This window comes from Zootoca vivipara, chromosome 7 (assembly GCF_963506605.1).
Source record: "Zootoca vivipara chromosome 7, rZooViv1.1, whole genome shotgun sequence".
Taxonomy (NCBI): Eukaryota; Metazoa; Chordata; class Lepidosauria; order Squamata; family Lacertidae; genus Zootoca; species Zootoca vivipara.
Window position 1 is genome coordinate 83506525 of NC_083282.1, and position 24497 is coordinate 83531021.

Consider the following 24497-nt stretch of genomic DNA (forward strand, 5'->3'; position numbering starts at 1 on the left):
CTACATTGCAGGGAGGGTTGGACTAGATGACCCATGGGGTCCCTCCCACCAACACCATTCTACGATTCCATGATCCCAATGTCCCATGCCATTTTTGGGCAAACCAGAGCAAACCTGGGATCCTTGAGGGCAGAGAGCTTTAACTATTATTATTATTATTATTATTACTATTATTATTACTATTATTATTATTACCCTGACCATTGGGCTGGGTTCCCCCCCCCTACCACTCTTCCAGCACATATGAGAACATAATAAAACGTCAAACATGAAAAAAAAAACTTTTCAATACAGGGCTGTCTTCAGATGTCTTCTAAAAGTCCCCTCCTTGACCCCCTTCCCCCTCCAACAGCAAACGCTATTCGCGGTTAGCGTGCCCTGGTCCATGGAGGCTCTACGCTGCTCGCGGCGACGCTGCAGTTCCTTGCCCGGCCGGAGGAGGCGGGCGCGCTGCCTTCACCGGGGAGGAGCCGGAGCTAGAGCCGAGACGCCGCCGCCTCCTCCTCCTCCTCCTCCGCTGCGGGCAGGAAGATGGCGAACGTGCAGCTGGAGTTCCAGGCCAGCGCCGGCGAGGCGGACCCGCAGAGCCGCCCTTTGCTCGTGCTGGGCCAGCTGCAGAACCTGCACCGCCTGCCCTGGGCCCAGCTGCGGGGGAAGCTGCAGCCCAGGGTCACCGAGGAGGTAAATGCGCGCCGGGCTCTCCCGAAGCCAGCGGCGCCCGGGGCGGGCTGGGCAGAGAGGACGGAGAGGCTGTTGCATGGAGCTCCCGCGACCCTGTTTCGTCGGGGTCCCCGTCCCCACCCCCAAACTGAAGCTCTCCTGATAATTAATAGAAATCTCCTTTTCCTCTTCCTCTTGCCAAGGGTTGCCTTGGGAAATGCTTCCTCTCTCTTTCCCCAGGCCTGGGCTGGGCTAGAGAGAGCGCCGCCAGCCGCGGTGGGGGTGGGCTGGATTTACCATATTTCTCCTGCTGGTTAGATAGCGCCTTGCTGGAAAAGGGGGGGGGGGTTGGAGAGGGAGGACGGAACTTGCAATTAATTATTATTATTATTATTATTATACAAAAGAGCCACCTCTCATCCTTTCATTCCCACGTGCTGAAGCTCCGCCCCAGGTAATTTTTCCCTATCTTTTGCTCCCATGAGATTCCCACGAAGGGGAGGGGGGGGGAAATTGCTCCCCCTCGGAGGAAGCAAAAATGCACGTGCTCTTATCTCGAACTCGTCTCCCTCCTTGATTTATTTGCAGTTTGCAAGTTACCGTAAGTTTATTCTCAGTAGGCACCTGTACAGCCTCGCCCGTGTTTCTTCAAAGTAAGCCTTACTGAGCCCTGGGAACAAAATAAAAAATTCCTTCCAGTAGCACCTTAGAGACCAACTAAGTTTGTCATTGGTATGAGCTTTCTTCAGAGCCGAAGGAGACTTTCTCTCAGCCTTGTAGCCCTCTCGCTTGGAGGCAAATCCCTTTTTAAGTTCACTTAGACTTGCTCCCAGATAAGCTTCAAACTCTTTTAAGTTTTTAGTTTTCTCTCTCTCGCCTAGAATGGTTAACCTACCCAAACTTGTTGATTTTGAGTTTTGCTTTTAAAAACCAGCTCTGTTGCAAATGCTTGGTGCATGGGTGCAAATGTATATATTTCGGAAAGTGCCACCCATTTCTTGCCTGTTCTAGGTTCACTTAAGGAGGGAGGAAGTGTAAACACAGCATGGAATTCAGATGAGAAGAGTTTAGATCAATGGAAGCTCCTCTACGCAGCACAGGAGAGCAGAAACAGAAGATATTCCCTTAAAAGAGGGCTTCAAATACCAGACAGCTGTGCTAAGGACAAATACAGACAGCTGTGCTAACCTTTGAGCCATAGCTCAGTTTTAGATATCTGCTTTGCAGGCAGAACGCCTCAGGTTCAATCCCTGCCCTCTCCAGGTACAGCTGGGAATGCACCCAGTCAGTGAAAATAGAACCCACCCCCTCAAAAAAAAACCAGAAAGACTTGTGGCCCATTAAAAACCCTAAAAGTCTGGAAAATACTCAAGGAGTGTCTCTTTAAAAAAAAAATAGAGAGAGACATTAAAAAAAAAAACTTACATCCTGGTTTTTTGCAACAAGCATGGGCAACAGAAGTTGGAGAGAGGGAGGTGACTTTTCCTTTAAAAGATCAGTGCATTATATCAACTCGGCACAGCAGCGATTTAAAGATACTTTGCAAGGCTTAATGGTAACTATTGTTTGCGTGGGTCCCAGATTTGTTGATTTATTAACTGTCTGGGAAGTCAAAACACAGGCCTTAAGGTCATTTGACAGAATTTGAGCAATTAAGTTGCGGGGGTTGAGAAGCTGGCTCGCATTGGTTTGACTTTGTTATTTAGAGAAGAGTGGGTGACCAAGCTGGAAGATTGTTGCTGCTGATTAATGAATCTGTTGCCCTGTCCCCATAATGAGAGATTATGGGCTGAAATCCACAGTTGGGCAATACCTTTCTCAGGATCAGCCAAATTGCCACTGAGTCCGTTTTCAAGTTCTCCGGAACTCTTCATTGGCCAAGATGTTAAACAAAGCAGCAGATGAGGTGGCAAAGGGGGTGTTGTGTTTCTTTTTTAAGTATAGAAATTAGGTGGGATGTTGTTGCCATGAGGTCTGCCTTGGACTCTGTCCCAAAATGGAGATAACAGTCCAAACCGTGACAGAAGAAACAAGAAACCTATGAAGATTTGAGCCAGCCTGTCCATTTGGAGAAGGGCACATTTTACTTGTCTCCACGCTGCAGCAACTACCCCAAAGCAGTTGCAATTTGCTCACAACTGAAGATCTGTTTTGAGGAGTCCAGAAAAGGTTGGCAGGCAGTTACAATAAAAGCAATCCTATTGAAGGTGCTTTCAGATGAGAGCTTGATATTGGTGTGGGGTTGTTGCCGTGTTTGGATTTTTTCCTGGAGAGGGTAAACCCAGATTAAACAGGGAATATGTAGACTGATGTTTTGATGCCAATGACATAGTGTGGGCACTGTGAAAAATATGCATGCATGTTGGGGGGGGCACTTATTCCACAATACACAGCAGTCTGGAAGCACCCTGAGTGATAATTTTTGGCCCATTTAGGCTAGTAGATGTACGCCACCATTACCTATAAACCCCCCCCCCCAGGGTTCCTATGGCAGGTCTGCCCCAGCCATGTTTAACAGAGCTGCTTTAACAGGGATCACCCATCCTAGGCCCTTATGAATATTATTTGCTTTGTTGTTTTGAAAGAAGCGTGGTGAAAATTTGAAATTCCGCGAGCTCTCTTTCTTTCCCTCTTGATGTATTGGTGGAGGCGCTCTTAAGCCAATGTCAGCTCACAGGTAACACTAAGCCAGGCCATGGTTTAGTGCAAATGTGTGACTGTGCAGATTCCTGCAGAGGAGGTTGAAGTCACTTTGCACCTCCTCCCGCCCTGTTGCTGTTGTGTGCTAAGCAACAGTTTGGACAATGCACTAAATCAGGGGTTGGCAAAGTTTTGTGGATTGGGCTGGTTCATGGTCCCGCAGACGCCGCAGTGGGCCGGAATGTGTTTGTGCGCGCACATGCTTGCACAAATGCTATTTCCGGCACGGAGGAGGCGTGCACAGCTTCCCATTGGCTACACGGGGGGGGGGGGTCGGCAGCCAATGGGAAGCCAGTCAGCGTCGCAGAAGGCGGTCCCTGCTCTGCTCCACACTGGTTTAGCGTGGTGCACGGGAGCTGAACAAGCGGGCAGCAGGGGTCCCCGAGTGGGCGGCGGGGGTCCATGGGCCGGTTAAACGACCCCATGGACCGGTTGTGGCCCATGGGCCATAGGTTGCCACCCCCTGCACTAAACCAAACCATGGCTTAGTTCCCAGCAGTGTAGCAGCAGGAGGACGGAGGAGTAAAGTAGTCAGTCTCTCCAGGAGAAAACAGGTTTGCACTAAGCCATGGTTTGGCTTAGCATTGGATGTGAACTGGGTCACTGTGATCACTGGGTCACCATGCGGTCTGGGGTTTTTTGCATGTTGCTGCTGCATATCCCCCACCACTGTGGTAAGTCATTTGCCAGGCTAAAGGGGTACAACTAAAAAAAACTATGAATGGGTGGAGCATCTTCTGGAGAAGGGTCTCCAATCTTTCCCATCGTTTCCTTTTTCTCAGTTATGGCAAGCTGCGCTAAGCAACCTGAACCCAAATCCGACGGACAGCTGCCCTCTCTACCTGAACTATGCTACTATAGCCGCTTTACCTTCCCGGGTCAGCAGACACAACAGCCCGTCGGCCGCCCAGTTTCTCACGCGCCTCGTTCGGAGCTGCCTCCCGGGAGGAACTAACAGATGCATCCTTGTAAGTGAAAGTGAGCAGCTGGAGGGAAATGGCTTTAAAATATATGCAAGCTCTTCAAATGCAAAGGGCTTATTTAAATGCCGTGTTCGCTCCTGGAAGAACTTCGAAACACCTTGTTCTGCACTTGAAGATTTGTGATTCATTTCTTGTGGAGGCAGTTGTTGTCTTTGGGTATAAATTGGTTTTAAGTTATTGTTCTCAGTTTTTCATACAGGCAACTCCTAATTTACGCAGGGGTTACATTCCAAGGCACCGTGCGTTTAAGTGAAATCGCATATATTTGAAATGCTATTGGAAAACCCTGCAAACACCCCATTCCGCCCCTTCTCATGAGGTTTTTGTGACATTTGGGGGTCATTTCCAGGTTTGGTGCAATGCGTGTTTGTGAACATATCAGGCGTGCCTAAAATGGTTGCTGTCTGTATTTATAAAATAAAAAAATTCCTTCCAGTAGCACCTTAGAGACCAACTAAGTTTGTCATTGGTATGAGCTTTCGTGTCATACCAATGACAAACTTAGTTGGTCTCTAAGGTGCTACTGGAAGGAATTTTTTTTATTTTGTTTCAACTACAGCAGACCAACACGGCTACCCACCTGTATTTATAAATTTATTGTTGTACCTTTTTTGTAAACCTATTTGAGGGGTATTCATGGCAATCAAGTGGAATGAAAATAAAACAAACCAATCAATAAAATAATTGCCAACTTCTGAGTTTCAAGTCTCCCACCAGTGTTTAATTTCTAAAAAAGGAGGCAAGAGGCCATGAGCTCCAAGCCAGCATTTCTGTAGAGGTCATTTTTAGGACTCTTAGGCCACAGTCCTATACAGTGGTACCTCGGGTTTGCGAACGCAATCTGTTCTGCGGAGACGTTCGCTCGCCGAGGCACTCGCTTGTTGAAGGCACGCTTCTACGCGTGCGCGAAGCGCCGATAGAGCACTTCTGCACGAGCTGCAGAGATCGCTTCTGCGCATGCAAGAGCTGCGCAGGTCGCATCTGCGCATCCGACACCGCAGAACCCAGATGTAAACACTTCCGGGTCCGCGGCGTTCGTAAACGGAGGTAGTCGTAAACGGAGGTAGTCGTAAACTGAGGTTCCACTGTATTCTAGGGAAGGGAAACCTTTAGCCTTTTAGGTGTCGTTGGACTCCCAACTCCCATCAGCCTCGGCAAAGGCAATGGTCAGGGGATTGTAGCTTCACAACACCTGGAGTTTCACAGGTTCCCTTGCTATGTCACACCCGCTTAATTGGAAGCAAGCCCAGCATAACTCAATATGGCTTCCTTCTGAGGAGACGTTTGGAGACCTCTGCTGTTAGGAGGCTTGACATCAGAACATCTGGGAAGCTGCCTCCCCCTCAGAAATGTGAGCGCCCAGCCCCTTCTCAGGTTTCTGGCACGCATTTGATTTTCTGTTTCCCTTTCAGATGGTCTGCGAGCGCTCAGAGGTCTTTGCCTCAGCCTGTGCTATAGCAAGAGCTTTCCCGCTGTTCACACAGCGATCCAGTGCCTCTAGACGCACAGAGAAGAAAACTGTGATAGTGGAATTTTTCCTGGTTGGGCAGAACAATGGCCCTGTGGAGGTGGAGACGCTTAAAGTAAGCTGCCGGTTTGTTGCAACAGAAGAAGTTTGATACTTTTATTTTAAAAATTAAAATTTAAAATATATATATTTATTTGGCCTTTCAGATTACGGTTTTACAATCACATATACAGCATAAAGACAAGATTCCATAGAATCTTCTGGACTTCCCTCCTCCCCTTTGTGGGTCCTATTGTTAATAATTTCCTCCTGCATCTTTTATAATAATCCAAATCTTTTACATCTCTGCTATATCCAAAATTCACCATTAAACTACCAGTGTTATTCCAATCCTACTAACAGTTTTTACAGTTTACAATGGTTTTTAAGTTAAATTATACTTTTAGACACAAAAATAATATGGCGATGTGAGTGCCGCATACTTTGGGGTTAATGTTAAGAGCCCCCCCCCCCCCAGGTTGCATGGCTGGTTTTACTTTAGCTGGTTTTCATAGAACACAACAGGCAATTTGCAAACATGAAAGTGCATTAAAATTGAAATGTGGGTGAAATTTTATGCACTTTAACAGAAAGAAAGAAAGCTACGAGCTCCTAGGTTTGCTTACAGCAGGCATCCCCAAACTTCGGCCCTCCAGATGTTTTGGACTACAATTCCCATCTTCCCCAACCACTGGTCTTGTTAGCTAGAGATCATGGGAATTGTAGGCCAAAACACCTGGAGGGCCGCAGTTTGGGGATGCCTGGCTTACAGTAATACAGTGATAAAAATGAATAGGGATTTTTGATGCTGTTTTCTCCTACGGTATGTAGAAGTGAGTGATTAGACTTGCTAAGTTCAAACCCTCATAAGTAGCCTCTGGTCTACACTACAGACTTCCATGACGCTTGAATTTTCCTGATACCCGGAAAGTCTCTTGAGCAATACAGATGCAGAAGAAAAGCCAAATGACATGTTCCCCTTTTCTTTCTTGCATGAATTCTAGTGTCTGGAAAGTGCTGCGGAAGGTATAAGGCTGGCAGCTCGGATTGTAGACACTCCATGTAATGAAATGAACACCGACAGATTCCTGGAGGTTGGTGGTAACCTTTAAACAGGGTTAGCTTGAGCAGTCAATTGAATTTGGGAAGCTTATGTCCAGGATTCCATTGCAGTGAAACTGTATTTTGTCCATGATGCTCAGGTGGCTGCCTTGCCGCTTGGCATTTGATGACAAATGGTTTGCCATTTTGAACCAGGTGGCTTTAATGAGGCCCATAAATCAATAGGACTAAATGATCAGGAAATCTAGGTTCTGCTTGTAGGCTTGGGTCAGTGACATCCACGAAAGATTGTGCAAGGGTTACAGCCCCCACCCCACCCCGAAATTGGTCCCACACAGGCCCTCTTTCAAAGGGTCTCTTCAGACAGATTTCACGTAGAAACAACAAAGGGCCTTACCTCATTCCTGACTACCTGAGGACAGCGACGTTCAAAATGTCCAGGAACGCTTTGTAGTGCTGTGCTGATATAACACATCGATGTTTGCAAGTTTTGGTGGGGATGGAAAGACACCCTGTAAAGATTCACAGGGCAGGTGAATTTTGCCTCACTCTCACATCTGCCATAAAATCCCTGACGCTCTCGCCCCCCACCCCATAAAAAAAAACCTTAGAGCTGGTGAAGGGGACAATTCTTACCAGCAAATTTACAAGCAAATCAACAGCAGCTTGGAAGGTTTTGAAGGCTGGAAAGATTTTTTTTTAAAAAAAGGTCTTCATTTGGCAGCAAAAAGACATGAAAGTTTGTGCTAGGTGAAGCACGGCACGGACAAGGTGTTTATAAATGGGGACCCACCACCAATAAGGCCCTTTCCCCAGTCACTGGTCTCCTTGCCTCAGAAGGTGAGGGAACTGGGAGGAGAGCCACTGAGAATGGCTTTGGTGTCCTGGCAGGGGGTTGCAGGAAAAAGTGGTCCAGGCTAGTGGTTGTTCCATCCTGGTCCCTTGGATTTGGGCCTTGGATTCTGACTTCTGAGTTTAAGAAGCACAGTGTTTAAAGGTGTTGCGATGTGACTCTGGTGTCTTCCTTACTTGAAGGAAATCAGAAAAGTCGGAAAGGACCTGGGGATTGTTCCAACCATTATTCGAAACGCAGAATTGAAGGAGAAAGGATTTGGAGGTCAGTCAGACCAAAGCGATTTCCTCCTCCCCCCTCCCCCATTATGGTAAAATCTTGTATGTGGTTAAGACATTACCCATGGGTAATTCAGATAATTTCCCCAGCTCTCCTCTGTCTCTACCTCTATCCCCAGGTATTTACGGCGTTGGCAAAGCGGCCGTGCACCCACCGGCTCTAGCCGTGCTGAGCCACACCCCGGAAGGTGCCACACAAACCATCGCCTGGGTTGGGAAGGGCATTGTTTACGACACTGGAGGACTCAGCATCAAAGGAAAGGTGAGCGTGTCTGGAGACATGGCTGCAGCTGTACACGCTCACTCACACACATCAAAATTCCCGCTCGTGTGTTTGTTATGTGGGAAGGTGCCTGCCTAGCCACAAGCCCAGACTGTTGGTGCATGTATGATCTCCATCAATCCAAAGGGGGCCTGCACGCTTGCAGAGTCTGCTCTACCTGTGCATTCATCCATGTGCAGGTAGGGCTCCTTCAGACTGATGCTGCAGGCCACAATGGCTATGTTCTCCCTCCAGTGTCTGAGGCCCTATCCAGGGGTCAGCAAACCTTTTCAGCAGGGGGTCGTTCCACTGTCCCTCAGACCTTGTGGGGGGCCGGACTATGTTTTTTTTGGGGGGTGAACGAATTCCTGTGCCCCACAAATAACCCAGAGATGAATTTTAAATAAAAGGGCACATTGTATGCATGTAAAAACACGCTGATTCCCGGGCCAGATTTAGAAGGTGATAGGGCCGGATCCGGCCCCTGGGCCTTAGTTTGCCTATCATGCACCTCTGCATACTGGTTGCTGAGAATCACAAGCGCATACCTGCCAAGTTGCTGTCAGAGAAATAAGGGACCGGGCCGGAAATAGCAGACCGGAAGTAGCGCTGCCGCCATCAAAAGTCGCTTCTGAGCATGCTCCGCCCAGTTCCAAAATGACCGTCGCGCCAGAATAAACCGGGGAAAACAAAAAAATCCATTTTTTCAGCTAGGAACAGCTGGAAAATCGGGAATTTCCCGGGGAAAACGGGAGACTTGGCAGCTATGCAAGCGGGGAGAGTTGCTGTTGCACTTGGGTTCTGCTTATGTGCTTCCCGTTTGTGGCATCTGCTTAGCCACAGTGCAAACAGGGTGTTGGACTGGATGGGCCTTTGGCAATTGCCTTTTTTATCTTGTGCACCACTTTGATAGCCTCAGGCTGTGCAGCCGTTTATGAATTTGCAAAATAACTAATAAAGGTTGGGCTGGCCTAGTGCATTCTGAGAAGCCCCTTCATTAGTCGGGCATTCCTTGTTCCTGAGTGGAGCTTAAAGGTGAGGCAGTGTTTGTTATCTGTATAATGCCATCAGGGTACATAATTACTCCTACACAGAGTAGAGCAAGCCAAGAAGAAGCAGGTCTCTGCCCCACAGAGCTTAAATTCATTCTAAATTTAGATGGGGAAGGAGAGGCATGAGTAAGCAAAGGATGAATACAATTTTATGGCATAAATTCACTTGGAGGTAGGTAGGTGTGTGTGTGTTGAAAGACTTAACAGATAAAGCCTGCAATCTAGTTAGTACACACTTACCGGAGAGGAAGTTATGTCAAACTCAATGGAGTTTACTCAGCGAGGGCTACACTGCAATTTTGCGCTGTAATCCTCTCAGCATGGCTCTTTCAGCACCAAAGCTTTCTGCATAAATGAATTTCTTTGAATTTCTAGACAACAATGCCTGGGATGAAGCGAGATTGTGGTGGAGCTGCTGCTATTTTGGGCGCCTTCAAAGCCACCGTAAAACAAGTGAGTGAAACTGAACAGTTTTTTTTATCAAAACTGTTTTAGCCATGCAGCGATAGCCAAGCAGTAGAACCTTGGTGGTTCAGTGGTCTACCAGTGATGTAACATCACGGCTGTTCCTTATTTTGGAGGATTCAAGAATGCGATGCCCGCTTGATTTTAAATTCACCTTTAAAACCCTAAACTGCCTCGGCCCTGAAGGAGTGTCTCCACCTCCATCATTCTGCCCGGACTGTGGGTTGCGAGAAGTCAGGTTACAAGGAACCAGGCAGAGGCTCTCCTCCGTAATCGTGCCAGCCCTGTGGAACACCCTCCCACCAGATGTCAGGGAAATAAACAACTACCTGACTTTTATATGTTTCCCTTTATTCCCCTATGCATGGGAGGTGGGAGGGGAGACAATAAAAACTCCAAGCCTTGGAATACTGTGACAAACTGATGGGTGTTCTTTAAAAACGAAAAAGGCCAAAGAAATTCCACTCTTGCTATAGTGCTATGAGTCTTGCTGGCAGTCTTCTCCCTCCACCCGGCGAGAGTATCCAGGGCTCTGAAAGCATCTCACCGCAGTTATTTAACAGGGCAGCCGGGCAGCCAAGAAATCTGGTGGGAGGCACTCAAATGCTAAATCAACATTTCCCAAGGCTGCTGCTTCAAAAGGCATTTTTCTTGCGTAGAGCTGTATCAGAGACTTTGTTTGCAATAAATAAAAATAAAAATGTGTGGCATGGTTTCTCTCCTGTTGGCTTTCATTTGTTTTGCGGGTTAGATTCTCTCTTCATTTCACAGCTCTTCTTTTCTCCTTCCTGCAATAGGGCTTCAAAGACAATCTTCATGCTGTTTTTTGCTTGGCTGAGAATTCTGTCGGACCAAATGCAACAAGGCCGGACGATATCCATGTTCTTTACTCTGGAAAGTAAGATTTAATTATTCCCTCCGCTCTTACCCTACCTAGCTGCTGCCTAGTGCTTACTTTGGGAATTCTCCACCTGCTCCTAACTTTAAAAAATGCACAGCTGGTCCTCGGAGGATTTCACTGGCTCAGGGAGATTGCTAAGCAGGTATATAGGCCACAATTGCTGATGGTACAGAAAAATACCAGGTTGCAATACTGGGACACATGAATCAGCTTCTCGGAATCTCCGCTTTCATTTGTGGGAAGGTTTCTAGTCCCAATGATTGGGACTGACCTGCGAGTTCATTTGGGCCATACAGTAGATGAGAGTGAGGAAGTGTAGCAGAAGGCGTTTCCATCAGTATACAGTCATAACTTGGATCTCGAACGCCTTGGCTCCCGAACAAATTGCCTCCTGAATGATCAAAATCCGCAAGTGAGTGTTCGGTTTTTGAACGTTCTTTTGGAAGCCGAACATCCGACAAGGCTTCCGCAGCTTCTGATTGGCTGCAGGAGCTTCCTGCAGCCAATCAGAAGCCACACTTTGGTTTTTGAATGTTTTGGAAGTTGAACGGACTTCCGGAGTAGATTCCGTTTGACTCCCAAGGTACGACTGTATTTTAATTGGTAAACGTGACTTAATGTTTTTCTTCTGTATTTTTTGGAATATTTGTTATTGTTGTTTTAGCTTGCTGTTTTAGCTTTTCTACATTAAGGCGCATAGCAATTACCTAACTAGATTAAATGAATAGATAACCCTTAAACATTGCCACATTATTATTATTATTAAAAATTATCCTACTCTTTCTCCAGAACTGTGGAAATCAACAACACTGATGCCGAGGGCAGGCTGGTGCTTGCTGATGGGGTTGCCTACGCTTGCAAAGACCTTTGTGCCGACATTATTTTGGATATGGCTACTCTCACTGGTGCTCAGGTACTTTGAGTGAAAACAAAACAGGCTTTCTCTGCGATAGTTCCCCGCTTTGGAACAATTTTCCCCAGGGAGGCATGTTGTGTGCCTTCATACCAGATTCTGGTAAGTTTCAGAGTCAGAGTTCCCTGGAGAAAGAGTTTGAAAACCACTGCTTTAGATAGCAGTTACAGAAGGAGACAGTGACATGTCTTCACAGCCCTCTCAGGTGCAGAACCTTCAGGAAAACAGCTGTGGGTGCATGTGGAAGAAAGTCTCTGCTGCGTGCATGCCTTTCTGTTGTCTCCTTCCGCTTCCCCATTTTCTTGGCTTGGGATAACTCAACCATCCTTCTTGTTGGCCGAGAAGCAGCAGCAGTGGGGGAAGGGAAGGCGGTTGAGTAAATATGGAATGCTACAAGCAAGATAAGAGTGCTGTCTGGGGAAGGCTGGTCCATCAGGGCAAATGTAGCACTTCCCCACCAACCTCTCTAGGCGCGTAGGCAACCTCCACCTGCCTGCCTTCTTGCTTGCAACCAGTCCAGGAGGTAGTGTTGCCCTTGTAGAACTCAGCAGGGAGGACGATGGGGGCAAAATTAGAGTTGTTTGGCTCGGCCTGCCCTTGGCTCTGACTCCACCTACTGCCAGCTTCTCTACCCTGTTTCTCATATTTTAAGACATACCCATAAAATAAGCCATAGCAGGATTTTTAAGCATTCAAGGAATATAAGCCATACCCCGAAAATAAGACATAGTGATAGGTGCAGCAGCAATGCCGGCCGTGGCAGGAGGAGGAGGAAAAAAATAAGACATCCCTTGAAAATAAGCCATAGTGTGTGTTTTTAAGGAAAAAATAAATATAAGACGTGTCTTATAATATGAGAAACACGGTATCTTCTTCCCTACAAGTCCCAGTGGGCACCAGCTGCTACTGGTGGTGTCCTTTTTCCCCCTCCCTAATTTCTTTTCCCCCTTCCCTGCTGCCCAAAGCATCTGCTATCAAGCAGAGGAGGAAATGGCTTGTAGGACACCATTTTTTGTCATTAGGGCGACAGGAGCAGGTGTTAGCAATAAATCCCATGGAGTAAGTGAAGCCAACTCTTTATTAGAAGAAACAAGGTCTGCTCAGGAGTGCCAGGCCTAAGGAGCACAACAGCTCTTTTCTCACTAGGTCTTGCCCTTTTGAGGCAGTTGTGGGTCCCCATCTTTCCACAGCTGCCTTAGTTTCCTCCTCGAGTCCTTCCCAAGCAACCTGAGACTCTGCCAGCCGGCCTTTGCACCTCCCTCTTCATACCTCTTCTGGTACTGGGAGATCAGAGCAGAGGAGCTTGTCGCAGGAGGATGGGGAGACAGTCTCTGCCTCTTGGCCTCTTCTCCTGCTTTCCAGGAGATGGCATTGCAAAAGCAATCTATGAGTCCCATCTATGGTGCAGCACTTCAGAATATAGGCAGAAATGGCCTGCCTCTTCTTAGGTTTCACATTTTCCTTCTTGTCACCTTTCAGGGAATTGCCACAGGGAAATACCACGCTGCTGTCCTCACCAACAACGAAGAGTGGGAAAGAGCCTGTGTCAAGGCGGGCAGAAACTGTGGAGATCTGGTTCACCCTATTGTCTATTGCCCTGAGCTCCATTTTAGTGAATTTACCTCTGCTGTAGCTGACATGAAGAACTCTGTGGCGGTAGGTTTATCAGATTTTTAAAGTTACTATTTTATGCCCAGGTGGCGCTGTGGTTAAACCACTGAGCCTAGGGTTTGCTGATCAGAAGGTCGGCGGTTCGAATCCCTGTGACGGGGTGAGCTCCCGTTGCTTGGTCCCAGCTCCTGCCAACCTAGCAGTTCGAAAGCATGTCAAAATGCAAGTAGATAAATAGGAACCGCTACAGTGGGAAGGTAAAGAGCGTTTCCATGTGCTGCTCTGGTTTGCCAGAAGCGGCTTTGTCATGCTGGCCACATGACCTGGAAGCTATACGCCGGCTCCCTCGGCCAATAATGCGAGATGAGCGTGCAACCCCAGAGTCGGTCACGACTGGACCTAATGGTCAGGGGTCCCTTTACCTTTATTTTATGCCTACGCTGAGTGCAATGCCTGTGAGGCACTTTCTGCGCTGTTTAGGGAAGTTTTTGATGTTTGAAGTTTTATTCTGTTTTTAGTGTTCTGTTGGTAGCCAAAACCCAGCCAGATGGGTGGAGTTTAAATAATACGACGACGATGATGATTATATTTATTATTATTATTATTATTATTATTATTATTATTATTATTATTATTATTATTGCTTTGCTTCTGCCTACCTTCTCTAGAAATGCAATTGAGCATCATTATTTGTAGACTGAGGCTTCTGAAAATGCTTTTTACTAATTCCAGCCTCTTTTCTGCTGTTTTCTCCAGGACCGAGATAACTCCCCAAGCTCTTGTGCTGGACTCTTCATTGCTTCACACATTGGGTTTGACTGGCCTGGTGTCTGGGTCCACATAGACATTGCTGCCCCAGTCCATGCGGTGAGTTGCATATGATTGATTCCATTCTCTTAAGTCAAAGGCTGCTATATCATCACCGCAGCCACGTGAAATTAGATGGAGCCAACATTGCCAGTGATTCAGAAATGTTTTAAATAAGTAAAATGAAAGTTTTGAGTCTTTTCGAGTGGGAACTTGTCTTCTGCAGTGCAATAATAAGCCAGTCCTCTGGTTACAAGGTAAAGGGACCCCTGACCATTAGGTCCAGTCGTGACCGACTCTGGGGTTGCGGCGCTCATCTTGCTCTATTGGCCGAAGGAGCCGGCGTACAGCTTCCAGGTCATGTGGCCAGCATGACAAAGCCACTTCTGGCGAACCAGAGCAGCGCACGGAAACGCCGTTTACCTTCCCGCTGGAGCAGTACCTATTTATCTACTTGCACTTTGATGTGCTTTTGAACTGCTAGGTTGGCAGGAGCAGGGACCTGGCAACGGGAGCTCACCCTGTCACGGGGATTCAAACCGCTGACCTTCTGATCGGCAAGCCCTAGGCTCTGTGGTTTAGTCCTCTGTTTATGCACAAGCAAAAAAATAGAAAATGAAATAAAAAAACAACAGTTCAATGTTTTGAGAATCTTAGATCTTTTTCAAAGCAAATGGCTAGCCTTTATAGAGGAGGTTGAAAATGGGTAGAGACTGCCTGGTGAAAACTCAGAAGTCAAAGGAAAGGTTTGAAAGTCAAGTCTTGGAAATATTTTGTCAGAAGTCCCACTGAGCTCAATGGCACTTAACTTCCATAAGTGCAATACACCGAATCACAGCATTAGTACAAATTCTAGAGATCCAGAGGGGCCACTGGACACCTGGGAGATTCTTGCCCTTTCCTGGGAGCAGCAAAATCAATGAAACAAAAGCAGCAGGCAAGTGCAGGTTTTGTGTGATTTAAACAGGCTGTGGAATTCAGACAGTGTATCTACAGAGCCGTATCCAGCAAAGTACGTCCACCACCGTAAAGTGTTGTTGGAAAACAGAACGTTGCCTTCTTCTCCTTTCACTGCACACCCCCTTCCCCACATCTGCTCTGGAGGTTTGGGGGGGGGCCTAGAACAGTTTTCGGGGGCACTTTGTTGGATACCAGCCCACGGTGCGTTGGATTTCCCCACTCTTCATTTCTTAGCTTTATGTAAATAGCAGAATATACCAGTAAAAGCATTGGCAATAGATGCATGATAAAGCAACTTGTTTGATAGGGGATCCCTGTACATACGTTGTTGTTGTTGTTGTTGTGCCCATCTGACCGGGCTGCCCCCAGCCACTCTGGGCAACTTCTAGCAAATTATAAATACATAGTATGTCCTATTGAGTTCAGCGGGTCTTATTCCCAGTTAACTAGGTATAGGATTATAGCGTTAGGATGCTGCAGAGTGACTTAATTTGTGTGCCTCTTTCCATTCAGCTTTTTATTATTATTTCGCCTAGAAAGCCCTCATAGGAAGCATTCCAAGTATTTGCCTTCCGTGTTTCTCCCGCATTCAGTGCTGAGACTCCTCTCTCTCTCTCTGCTTTTGCTCCTAGGGTGAACGAGCCACAGGCTACGGCGTCGCTTTGTTGCTCTCCCTGTTTGGCCGTGCCTCCGAAGACCCTCTCCTGAACATGGTTTCTCCGCTGGGCTGCAATGGGGACTCCCCGCTGGAAGATATGGAGAGAGATTCCAAGAGGCGCCGCTTGGTTTAGTGCCCGCTCTCCTACTCTCTTGGAGGGAGGGCACGCCGGAATTACCTCACTTTGCACTGAAGGGTTTCCCAAACCACGAAAGCACCCACGTGTCGGAAAATGACCAAGAAAACAAAAACAAGTTGTTCACATTTGATTCTCCCATCTCACTCTGGCAAAAGGCTGTATTCTGTTGGGTTGGGTGTTTTTCTTTTTTTAATGCGCTTGGAGTTTTTCTACCAAACCTGGTGACTTTGCCGCTTCGAGTCTTTATGGAGAAGGGGCCAGGGATGTGTCTATTTCCCCCCACGTCCCTTTCAAAAAAGTATCTGAGCCTATTGCTGCAACAGCTTCACCTCTTGATGCCAATAGAGCCTTCCGAGTTAGTTCTGCAGGGTTTTTTTCCCCTCAACCCCTCTGCTTTACAGAATTCAATAGTGTCGTGGGGTATGGAGGAATATAGGGTTACCACCTTGGAAGTCAAACACCAGCTGCATCCCTTTGAATCTCCTGACGCTGCAGGGGATGAAGCAGCTGCCGTGCCTCCTGCCCTCTTTCTCTGGTCTGTTTTTCACCTGCTGGGAGGCATAGCTGAAATCCTGCTTGCCCCCAGCAGGTGAGGGACGAGGACAGGACTGCTACGCCTGAAGGAACTGCAGCTGCCTTGAGCAACAGCATAACAGGCTCCACTTAGTTTGCAGGGTTGCAACCGCTGGAATGAAGCCACTTTGAGGCTCTGCATTATTCACTTAGCAGCAGCATTTCGGCATAAGGGAGGCCTTGTTTCCTAAGGCGGCTTTTAAATTATAATAATAATCTTCCTAAGCTACCATTCATGCATGTTACATCTTTCGCTGATCATTACGGATATGACCCTACGAGTGGGCCGGTGAATTTCTCCACGACGGTTCTTAACGCCCTTCTGCTGACAAACTACATCAACGCTTAGAATAAAAGTGTTAATGGGAGGCAACCTAGAATAAAACCCTTCCTACTCTCATCTCAACACGAGTGTAAGGTTATTGAATGGAGGTATCTGCGCCGTTCCTTTCTGCAAATGCGTGTAGGTGACACAAAGACTGCAAGAGGTAAGTGCAGGGCAAAACTGGCTATGAGTCCTGGCAGCTACGTGGAATTGGGCAATAGCGCTCTCATGGCCAGGTGTTGAGGGCAGGCCATGGGAGACAGCTCTCTCTCGAGCTACTGTGGGGCATCTTGCTGGGCACAGGACTGCGCAAGAACCGTGGCTCGATGCAACATGGGCGGGTCATGCATTCTTCATTTTCAGAGCAGCATATCCTATTCATGGTGCCTTGTCACACTTGCACACAACAGTCTGGTCATCTCAGAGGAAGAGGAATGCCCAGCATGGAGCACTTTTATTTTATGAGGGTACATTTGCAGAGTGAAGAAGGGAAGCAAATTGCTGAAAGCGGTGTTTTGATTTCTAATCCCCCCCCCTCCAAAAAAAACCACCCAAACCCCTGTGGCTTTACGAGTCCTGTGCTATGTGCAACATAATCTCTGCTCTTATACATAGGGTAGTAAACAGCATACATATAAAGCTTACACTTCTGCCTTGCATCAGATTGAGGAGCTCACGAATCAGTCCCCTCTACACCTCTTAATTCAGTATCTTCTGCCATGTCCCTTTGCAGTTGCGCCCCACGCAACATTTCCCTTCCGAAACAGTGCATTGTTCATGACTCCTACACCCACCCACCCCTGGCTTTAGTCTTCCCTGGGTTCTTTGGTCCATTTAATCATCGTTTCAGGAGATCTGTAGAGGAAGATGAGCTTGGCAAACAGCTGCTCCTCCAACTCCAGCTCCCCGGCCTCCCTCGCCAGGAAGATATCGGTGCAGAGTTTCAGGATGCGGTCCACGTTGGGCAGCTCTTCGAACATGATGGAGCGCGAGATGCCGTTGAAAAGCTCTCGGATGAACTTCCCGATGACCAGAACAAAAGACATGTAGAGGCCTACAATGCTGTAGGGAGGGGGGAAGAGATGGTGGTGGTGTTCAGCGTGTTCTTTTGAGTTTTCATATACTGATAGAATTGGAAGGCACCTCGGGGGGTCATCTAGTCCAACCCCTTGCAATCTTTAGCCCAATGTAGGGCTCGAACCCATGGCCCTGAGATTTAAGTCTTGCTCCATGGGCAAGATTGACACAAGTAGTCCCCATCAGCCGAAGCCCTGCACAAGGGCTTGCATAATGAGCATTTCTTCCCCTCCTCTTGCCTTGTGTACCCCAGAAATTTATTCTGGGGGTTCAGAAAAAACCCAGAACAACACACTGGCAACGGTGGAAGGAAGACTGAAGGCTCTTCTATGTGGCAAGCTGAAATATTTGCACTGACAGGTATTGAATTCCTGCCAACAATTGGCTACCTGTTCTGTATTTTTCAAGGCAGCACAGTGGGAAAAGATTTCTCTCAGGTCTCCCCAAGCTTCCACCTTAATCCAAATCTTGATTGCTGCCCCAGAAATAACAGGTTTCCGTTTGACATCCTTACCCATGAGCTGCCAGAAATCCCAGGCTAGGAGGGCTGACCTTGTCGTTGAAGACGAAGAGCTCCATATTCTTACTGCATCCATTGCCCAAACAGCCGGGCCTCTGCTCTTTAACAACCCACCATTCGGGAACATGGCTTAAGGACTCCTTGGCAGGCAGCTGCTGCAGTTCTATGGTGATATTTCTGAAGAAGGCCATCTTGTCTACGTCCTTTGGCGCATTGGAATGAGCTGTGGAAATGATACGTAATTATGGGGTGGGGATGAGCTGACCGTGGGCCTGCCTTCTCCCAACACACGGAGCTGTGGGCGCTTTGCACAGCTGCAACACAGGAAGCTGCCCCCACACCAAGTCGAACCATTTGTCCACCCAGTTCAGTATTGCCTATGATTGGCAGTGGCTCTCCAGGGTTTCTGATGGGAAATACACAAACCTACCTGGAGATCCCCAAGCCTGAACTGAGGGTCTCTTCTGCAGCCAAAACAGATGCTCTACCACTGAGCTGTGGCTCTTCCAGACTAACGGGAGCAAGGATTGGAGTCACTTCCTCCTACCCTAACGTTTAACAAGTGTCCTTGCCAACACTTCCACTTTCGAATGCCATACTCAAAATCCCTAGGGAGAACTGGAATCCCACTTTAGCCACACACAAAGAAGGAAATGCTATAATAATAATAATAATTTATTATTTATACCCCGCCCATCTGGCTGGGTTTCCCCAGCCACTCTGGGCGGCTTCCAACAGAAAAATGAAATAAAACAATCTATTAAACATTAAAAGCCTCCCTAAACAGGGCTGTCTTCAGATGTCTTCTAAAAATCTGGTAGCTGTTTTTCTCTTTGACATCTGATGGGAGGGTGTTCCACAGGGCGGGTGCCACTACCGAGAAGGCCCTCTGCCTGGTTCCCTGCAACTTGGCTTCTCGCAACGAGGGAACCGCCAGAAGGCCCTCGGTACTGGACCTCAGTGACCGGGCAGAATGATGGGGGTGGAGACGCTCCTTCAGGTATACTGCACCGAGGCCATTTAGGGCTTTAAAGGTCAGCACCAACACTTTGAACCGTGCTCGGAAACTTACTGGGAGCCAATGTAGACCTTTCAAGACCGGTGTTATGTGGTCTCGGCGGCCGCTCCCAGTCCCCAGTCTAGCTGCCGCATTCTGGATTAGTTGTAGTTTCCGGGTCACCTTCAGAGGTAGCCCCACGTAGAGCGCACTGCAGTAGTCCAAGTGGGAGATAACTAGAGCATGCACCGCTCTGGCGAGACAGTCCGCGGGCAGGTAGGGTCTCAGCCTGCGTACCAGATGGAGCTGATAGCTGCCCTGGACACAGAATTGACCTGCACCTCCATGGGCAGCTGTGAGTCCAGAATGACTCCCAGGCTGCGCACCTGGTCCTTCAGAGGCACAGTTACCCTATTCAGGATCAGGGAGTCCTCCACACCTGCCCGCCTCTTGTCCCCCACAAACAGTACTTCAGGATTCAACCTCAATCTGTTAGCCGCCATCCAAATCTGTTAGCCGCTTTCCAAAACAGATGGAAGTGGCAAAAGAGTGCTAAGGAGGAGTTCATTGGCTTTAGAGGCGGATGTTCCCTGAATCTTCAGCAAGACATCGCGAAGAATCAGCAATGAAAGCAGAAGCTCCAGGGGTCTAAACCAGGAGTAGTCAACACGATGCTCTGCAACTCCCATCAGCCCCAGCCAGAATGGCCAGTGGTCAAGGGTGATGGGCGTCGGGTACCCTTGGTCTAAACAGAGAACAGCTATATGGGCGTCTAATTTTGAAAACAAAAGAGGCACTCGGATCAGGAGTGCAGAACCCACCGCACATCTGAAGTTTATATCCAGACAAGGAACCCCACAACCCCTGGGCCCCAAAACAGCAGCACCTCATTAGCATGTATGACACCTTCGTTGTTGTTTTTTAAACAAACCCCCCCCCTTTGCTTCAATTAGAGCAGCTCCACCAGCCATTTTTACTCCCCCAAAGCACTTCTGGGCCCTGCATGAGTTCAGAGGCACTCATGAGAAACGAAGATGGTATGGATGACTGTTTGGAGCTTTTGCCATGATAGTGGCAGCTGGGTGAAAAGAATTTGGGGTGAGGGTGTGGGGGAGGAAGCGACACCCATGTGCTCCTTTTGCTAGTTTGACCCAAAGACAGCACATTTCCAGATGTCTGGAACAATTAGTAGCTTTTTGCTCATACGATATGCCACATGCATCTCTTGTGTTTGCCTTCCTATAGCAAAACTCTGCAACTCTGGCCTCCTCTCATCTCCAAGCAGGCAGGTTTTTCCTCCACTTTTGTCCACTTACCCACTTGCAGGCGATGTGCCATTTTAGCTTCTGCTCCACCAGCTGCTCTCAGATACCTTGGTAGGACACCAGGAAGCAGACTAAAATGGGGATGGGGGAACAGAACGAAAGCAAAACAAAACCTCAGTGAATGCTAAAGGTCTTGCTCCTTTCCAGATCAAAACGTGTTCATTTTTCACATGTACCTCCAAGTTATACAAATCCGTGGAGGAGGAAGGTCTAACCCACAGTTATGGTAGCCAAGTGGAGATCCCATGTACAGGAGCCATATGCCACCGAATGTCACATGCTGAGGGACACATAGCAGGGGAAGCGCTAATGGGCACTGAAAGAATCAGGAGAAAAACATAACACTAACACGCCTTCCGTTCTGGTCCCACGTAGCATTTCGATGATTTGCTCCTGAATCCGCTTGTCTTCATAGCGCATTGTGTGTAGGCCGGATGCTTCAATATTCTTCACAAGAGAGGCATTCCTGATTCAATAAGGATAGGAAGAAAAGGTTAAGGGGAAATTTAGATGTTCTTCAGGGCAGGCGTTATGGAAGAGAGAGATTCTCTCTTGCACTATGTGCCTCTTATGAAACGGACAACGAAACGGCTTGGCAAGAGATGGCTTGCTCTGGAAAAACAACTTGACAAAGTGCTGCAATGTAAAGGGTGGGACTAGGAGGGTCGGGTGTGAGGTCACTAAACAGAGCAGGTTTCATTTAGTTTCTTAGATGATTATGCTTTCTTTGGTAACAACAACAACAACAACAACAACAACAACAACAACAACAACAACAACAATGTGGCAGCCATGGGCAGCAAAAAAGAGACGTGCTTTTTTGTGAGTAAGAACACAAGAAAAGCCTGCTGGATCAGGCCAATGGCCCATCTAACCCAGCAAATACCCAACCAAATACCCGTGGAAAACCTACAAGCGAGGGGTGTGTGTGTGTGGGCACACATACACAGAGTATACTTTGTATTTAAAAGATAAAAAACCTGAGAAGAGTCCAATGGAAGTTGATGTAGATTGCGGAGGAATTGGAGAGTTCTGCAATCATAGCTTTCCGACTTGCAGGGCTGATGCTCCACAGCAAGCTGGCATTGCCTTTTATTTTAGCAACGATGACGTCCTCCGGGCTATAGTTGACTATAAATTGCATGGCAGACTGGAGAAAACACAAATGTTTTTTTTTTTTTTGCTGTTGTTCCAAGCAAGACAGAGAAATTTCCTTGCCTCAAGCTAAATTCCCATCTAACCTGCTTTTGGCAACCCAGTAAAGATACCATTCAAATCCCGTTTTAATTCAAATTGGGTCTCACCAGCTATTGTTGGGAGAGAAAGAGAGGAGGAGGAGGAGGAGGAGGAGGAGGAGGAGGAGGAGGAGGAGGAGGAGGAGGAGGAGGAGGAGGAGGAGGAGAGTTTGAAAAGGGTGCTACCAGTAAATTTTATTCATTCCCAGGGATGGAGAGATGTTCCGCTCTGATATTGAGGAATATGAGTAACTCAACATTTGGAGGGTCTCGTTCATTATCAATCACAATAAGAAACTAAGTACGATTTTGACAGAAATAAAACCTTCTTGCATTGGTAGGATTTCAATAAAACAAATGAGTTATGGTAAGTTCCGATAATGGTCCTCTCCCCTCCTGTTTTTTTTTTAATTTTCACAAAAAGTAAATCCTTGAGTCATCACCAATGGCAAAAATTAGCCTTGCATGTTTTGTGGGTTGGTAAGAAAGTGGGAATAGCAGTAAAGACATTGTACCAACCAATGGAGAAGAGGAGTGGGGTATAGACTTTACCTGTATTAATTGAGATTAGGTAAAGGTAAAGGGTAAAGGGACCCCTGACCATCAGGTCCAGTCGTGTCAGACCCTGGGGTTGCGGCGCTCATCTTGCTCTATAGGCCGAGGGAGCCGGCGTTTGTCCGCAGACAGCTTCCGGGTCATGTGGCCAGCATGACAAAGCTGCTTCTGGCGAACCAGAGCAGCGCACGGAAACGTCCCTATTTATCTACTTGCACTTTGATGTGCTTTCGAACTGCTAGGTGGGCAGGAGCTGGGACCGAACAACAGGAGCTCACCCCGTTGCAGAGATTCAAACCACCAACCTTCTGACCAGCAAGCCCTAGACTCTGTGGTTTAACCCACAGCGCCACCTGGGTCCATTATCTCATCTAAAGTCTCATCTAAAGATTATCTCATCTAAAGTCTTGGTTAGCTATGGATAAGGCAATTATGTTTTAAAAACTCAACTTTTACAACATTTCTTAAGAATACTTTATGGTATTAGTCAAGTACAGATCTGAATAGTATCGAATCTAGTCCTTGTATAAGTAATTTATTTGAAGAGTTATGTACTTATGAAAGTAAGTTAAGCCCGGTTCTTTCACCTATGACTGCAACTTATTATAATGAGGAGCAAAATAAATTCTTGGCGAATATGCATGTTTGGGAAACATGGTTTCATGGAAACTGTGTGTGTGTGTGTGTGTGTGTGTGTGTGTGTCTGTGAAAAATGATTCTGAAAAAAGTTACAGGCAGATTGAGGAGTGACACATGAAACTGGTATTCCTGTATTTCAATACCTACAAATTAAACACATTGTGGATAAAATGAGGAGATGAACAGAACCAGTAATATCCACATATATAAATACCTACATGTTAAACACGTCATGAATGGATTGTGGAACATGGTGCATTTAGATACTGCAGCTTTGAAATAATAATTTCAAACACCCCATAAATCTAAGACAGATCCATAGAATTTCAGTAGATTTAAACAGTATGAGACACCTTTGTCAGAATAAATGGAAAACTGATTTAACCAAAAAGTGTTCCCTAGGACAGAGATTGCCAACTAATGTGTCTGCTAATACATCATAAGGTGCCACGAAATGTCTCAATTACTTGACTTTCTTCCTTTTCTCTTTACTTATTTACGGTATTTTTGTTTTCTTCAGTTTGTTTTCTTCTTTTTCTTATTAGTACTGAGCATTTTCACCAAATGCAGATTCTTATTGTTTGGCATACCTTGCATAAAATAAAAAGTGGGATTTTAAAAAAGGAACCAAATATAACCCACACTTCTGGTAGAACTAGCAGCAATGCAACGAACAGCTGGCAAATTTTTCTGCAGGAGGTTTCCTTGTGCGCAATAAAATATACTTACAGGATGGAGGGCATATTGAGTGGTGAGTTCATTATACGCCGCATGAGTGAAAGGGACCAGATTCTGCTGCTGAGCGCTCATGGTAAACAAAGACTAGGAGAAAGAGGACGGAAGCCTGTGTTACAAACCTCAGCTCCACTATACAGACCTTCCTCATCACACCTTAGCTGGTTCAAACCCAAAGGTCAGCCTTACACACTAGTCACAGGCTGATGCTAACCAACCCACAAGCTCTACAACAGGCATCCCCAAACTGCGGCCCTCCAGATGTTTTGGCCTACAACTCCCATGATCCCTAGCTAACAGGACCAGTGGTCAGGGATGATGGGGATTGTAGTCCAAAACATCTGGAGGGCCGAAGTTTGGGGATGCCTGCTCTACAACTCTGGGATTACCGGTAGTTGCATTTCAGCACCCATAATTCAAACTCTGTAGCAGCACGGTTCACAGCAGCATCAGCAGAACAATCACTTTGAAGCATCACACAGCAACACGGATCCATAGGTGAGCCCAGAGGATAATAGCATGCGACTCTGAAAGAATGGGAGTTCCAATGGGAAATAAAGTGGGCATTTCCTACAGGAATCTGAAGGAGAAGAGGGCGCTTGGCAGCTCCGGATTAGGGAAGTACCAGGTTGGTTGGTGTTGACACTATGAACTAAAAGGTAAAGGATCCCTGGATGGTTAAGTCCAGTCAAAAGTGATTACGGG

At 47.1% G+C, this 24497-nt stretch overlaps 2 protein-coding genes across 2 annotated transcripts in view; one reads left to right on the forward strand and one right to left on the reverse strand.

The window, feature by feature from the left end:
- Positions 1 to 494: 494 nt before the first annotated feature.
- NPEPL1 (aminopeptidase like 1) lies at positions 495 to 16790 on the forward strand. The gene is made up of 12 exons (XM_035123375.2): positions 495 to 681; positions 4143 to 4328; positions 5756 to 5926; positions 6855 to 6944; positions 7948 to 8029; positions 8163 to 8305; positions 9733 to 9810; positions 10620 to 10720; positions 11513 to 11636; positions 13116 to 13292; positions 14004 to 14114; positions 15647 to 16790. Exons 1-12 carry the CDS (start codon positions 532 to 534, stop codon positions 15803 to 15805), a joined length of 1572 nt encoding a protein of 523 aa, XP_034979266.2. The 5' UTR covers positions 495 to 531; the 3' UTR covers positions 15806 to 16790.
- Positions 16791 to 17409: 619 nt separating this feature from the next.
- LOC118088429 (piezo-type mechanosensitive ion channel component 2-like) overlaps positions 17410 to 24497 on the reverse strand; it is a 50851-nt gene continuing 43763 nt past the window's right edge. The window contains exons 33-38 of the mRNA XM_035122080.2: positions 23787 to 23879; positions 21609 to 21778; positions 20978 to 21094; positions 20620 to 20699; positions 18301 to 18529; positions 17410 to 17771 (exon numbers count right to left, since the gene is read on the reverse strand). Coding sequence (XP_034977971.2) covers positions 17516 to 17771; positions 18301 to 18529; positions 20620 to 20699; positions 20978 to 21094; positions 21609 to 21778; positions 23787 to 23879 — 945 coding nt within the window. The 3' untranslated portion in view covers positions 17410 to 17515. The remainder of the gene's footprint in view (positions 17772 to 18300; positions 18530 to 20619; positions 20700 to 20977; positions 21095 to 21608; positions 21779 to 23786; positions 23880 to 24497) is intronic.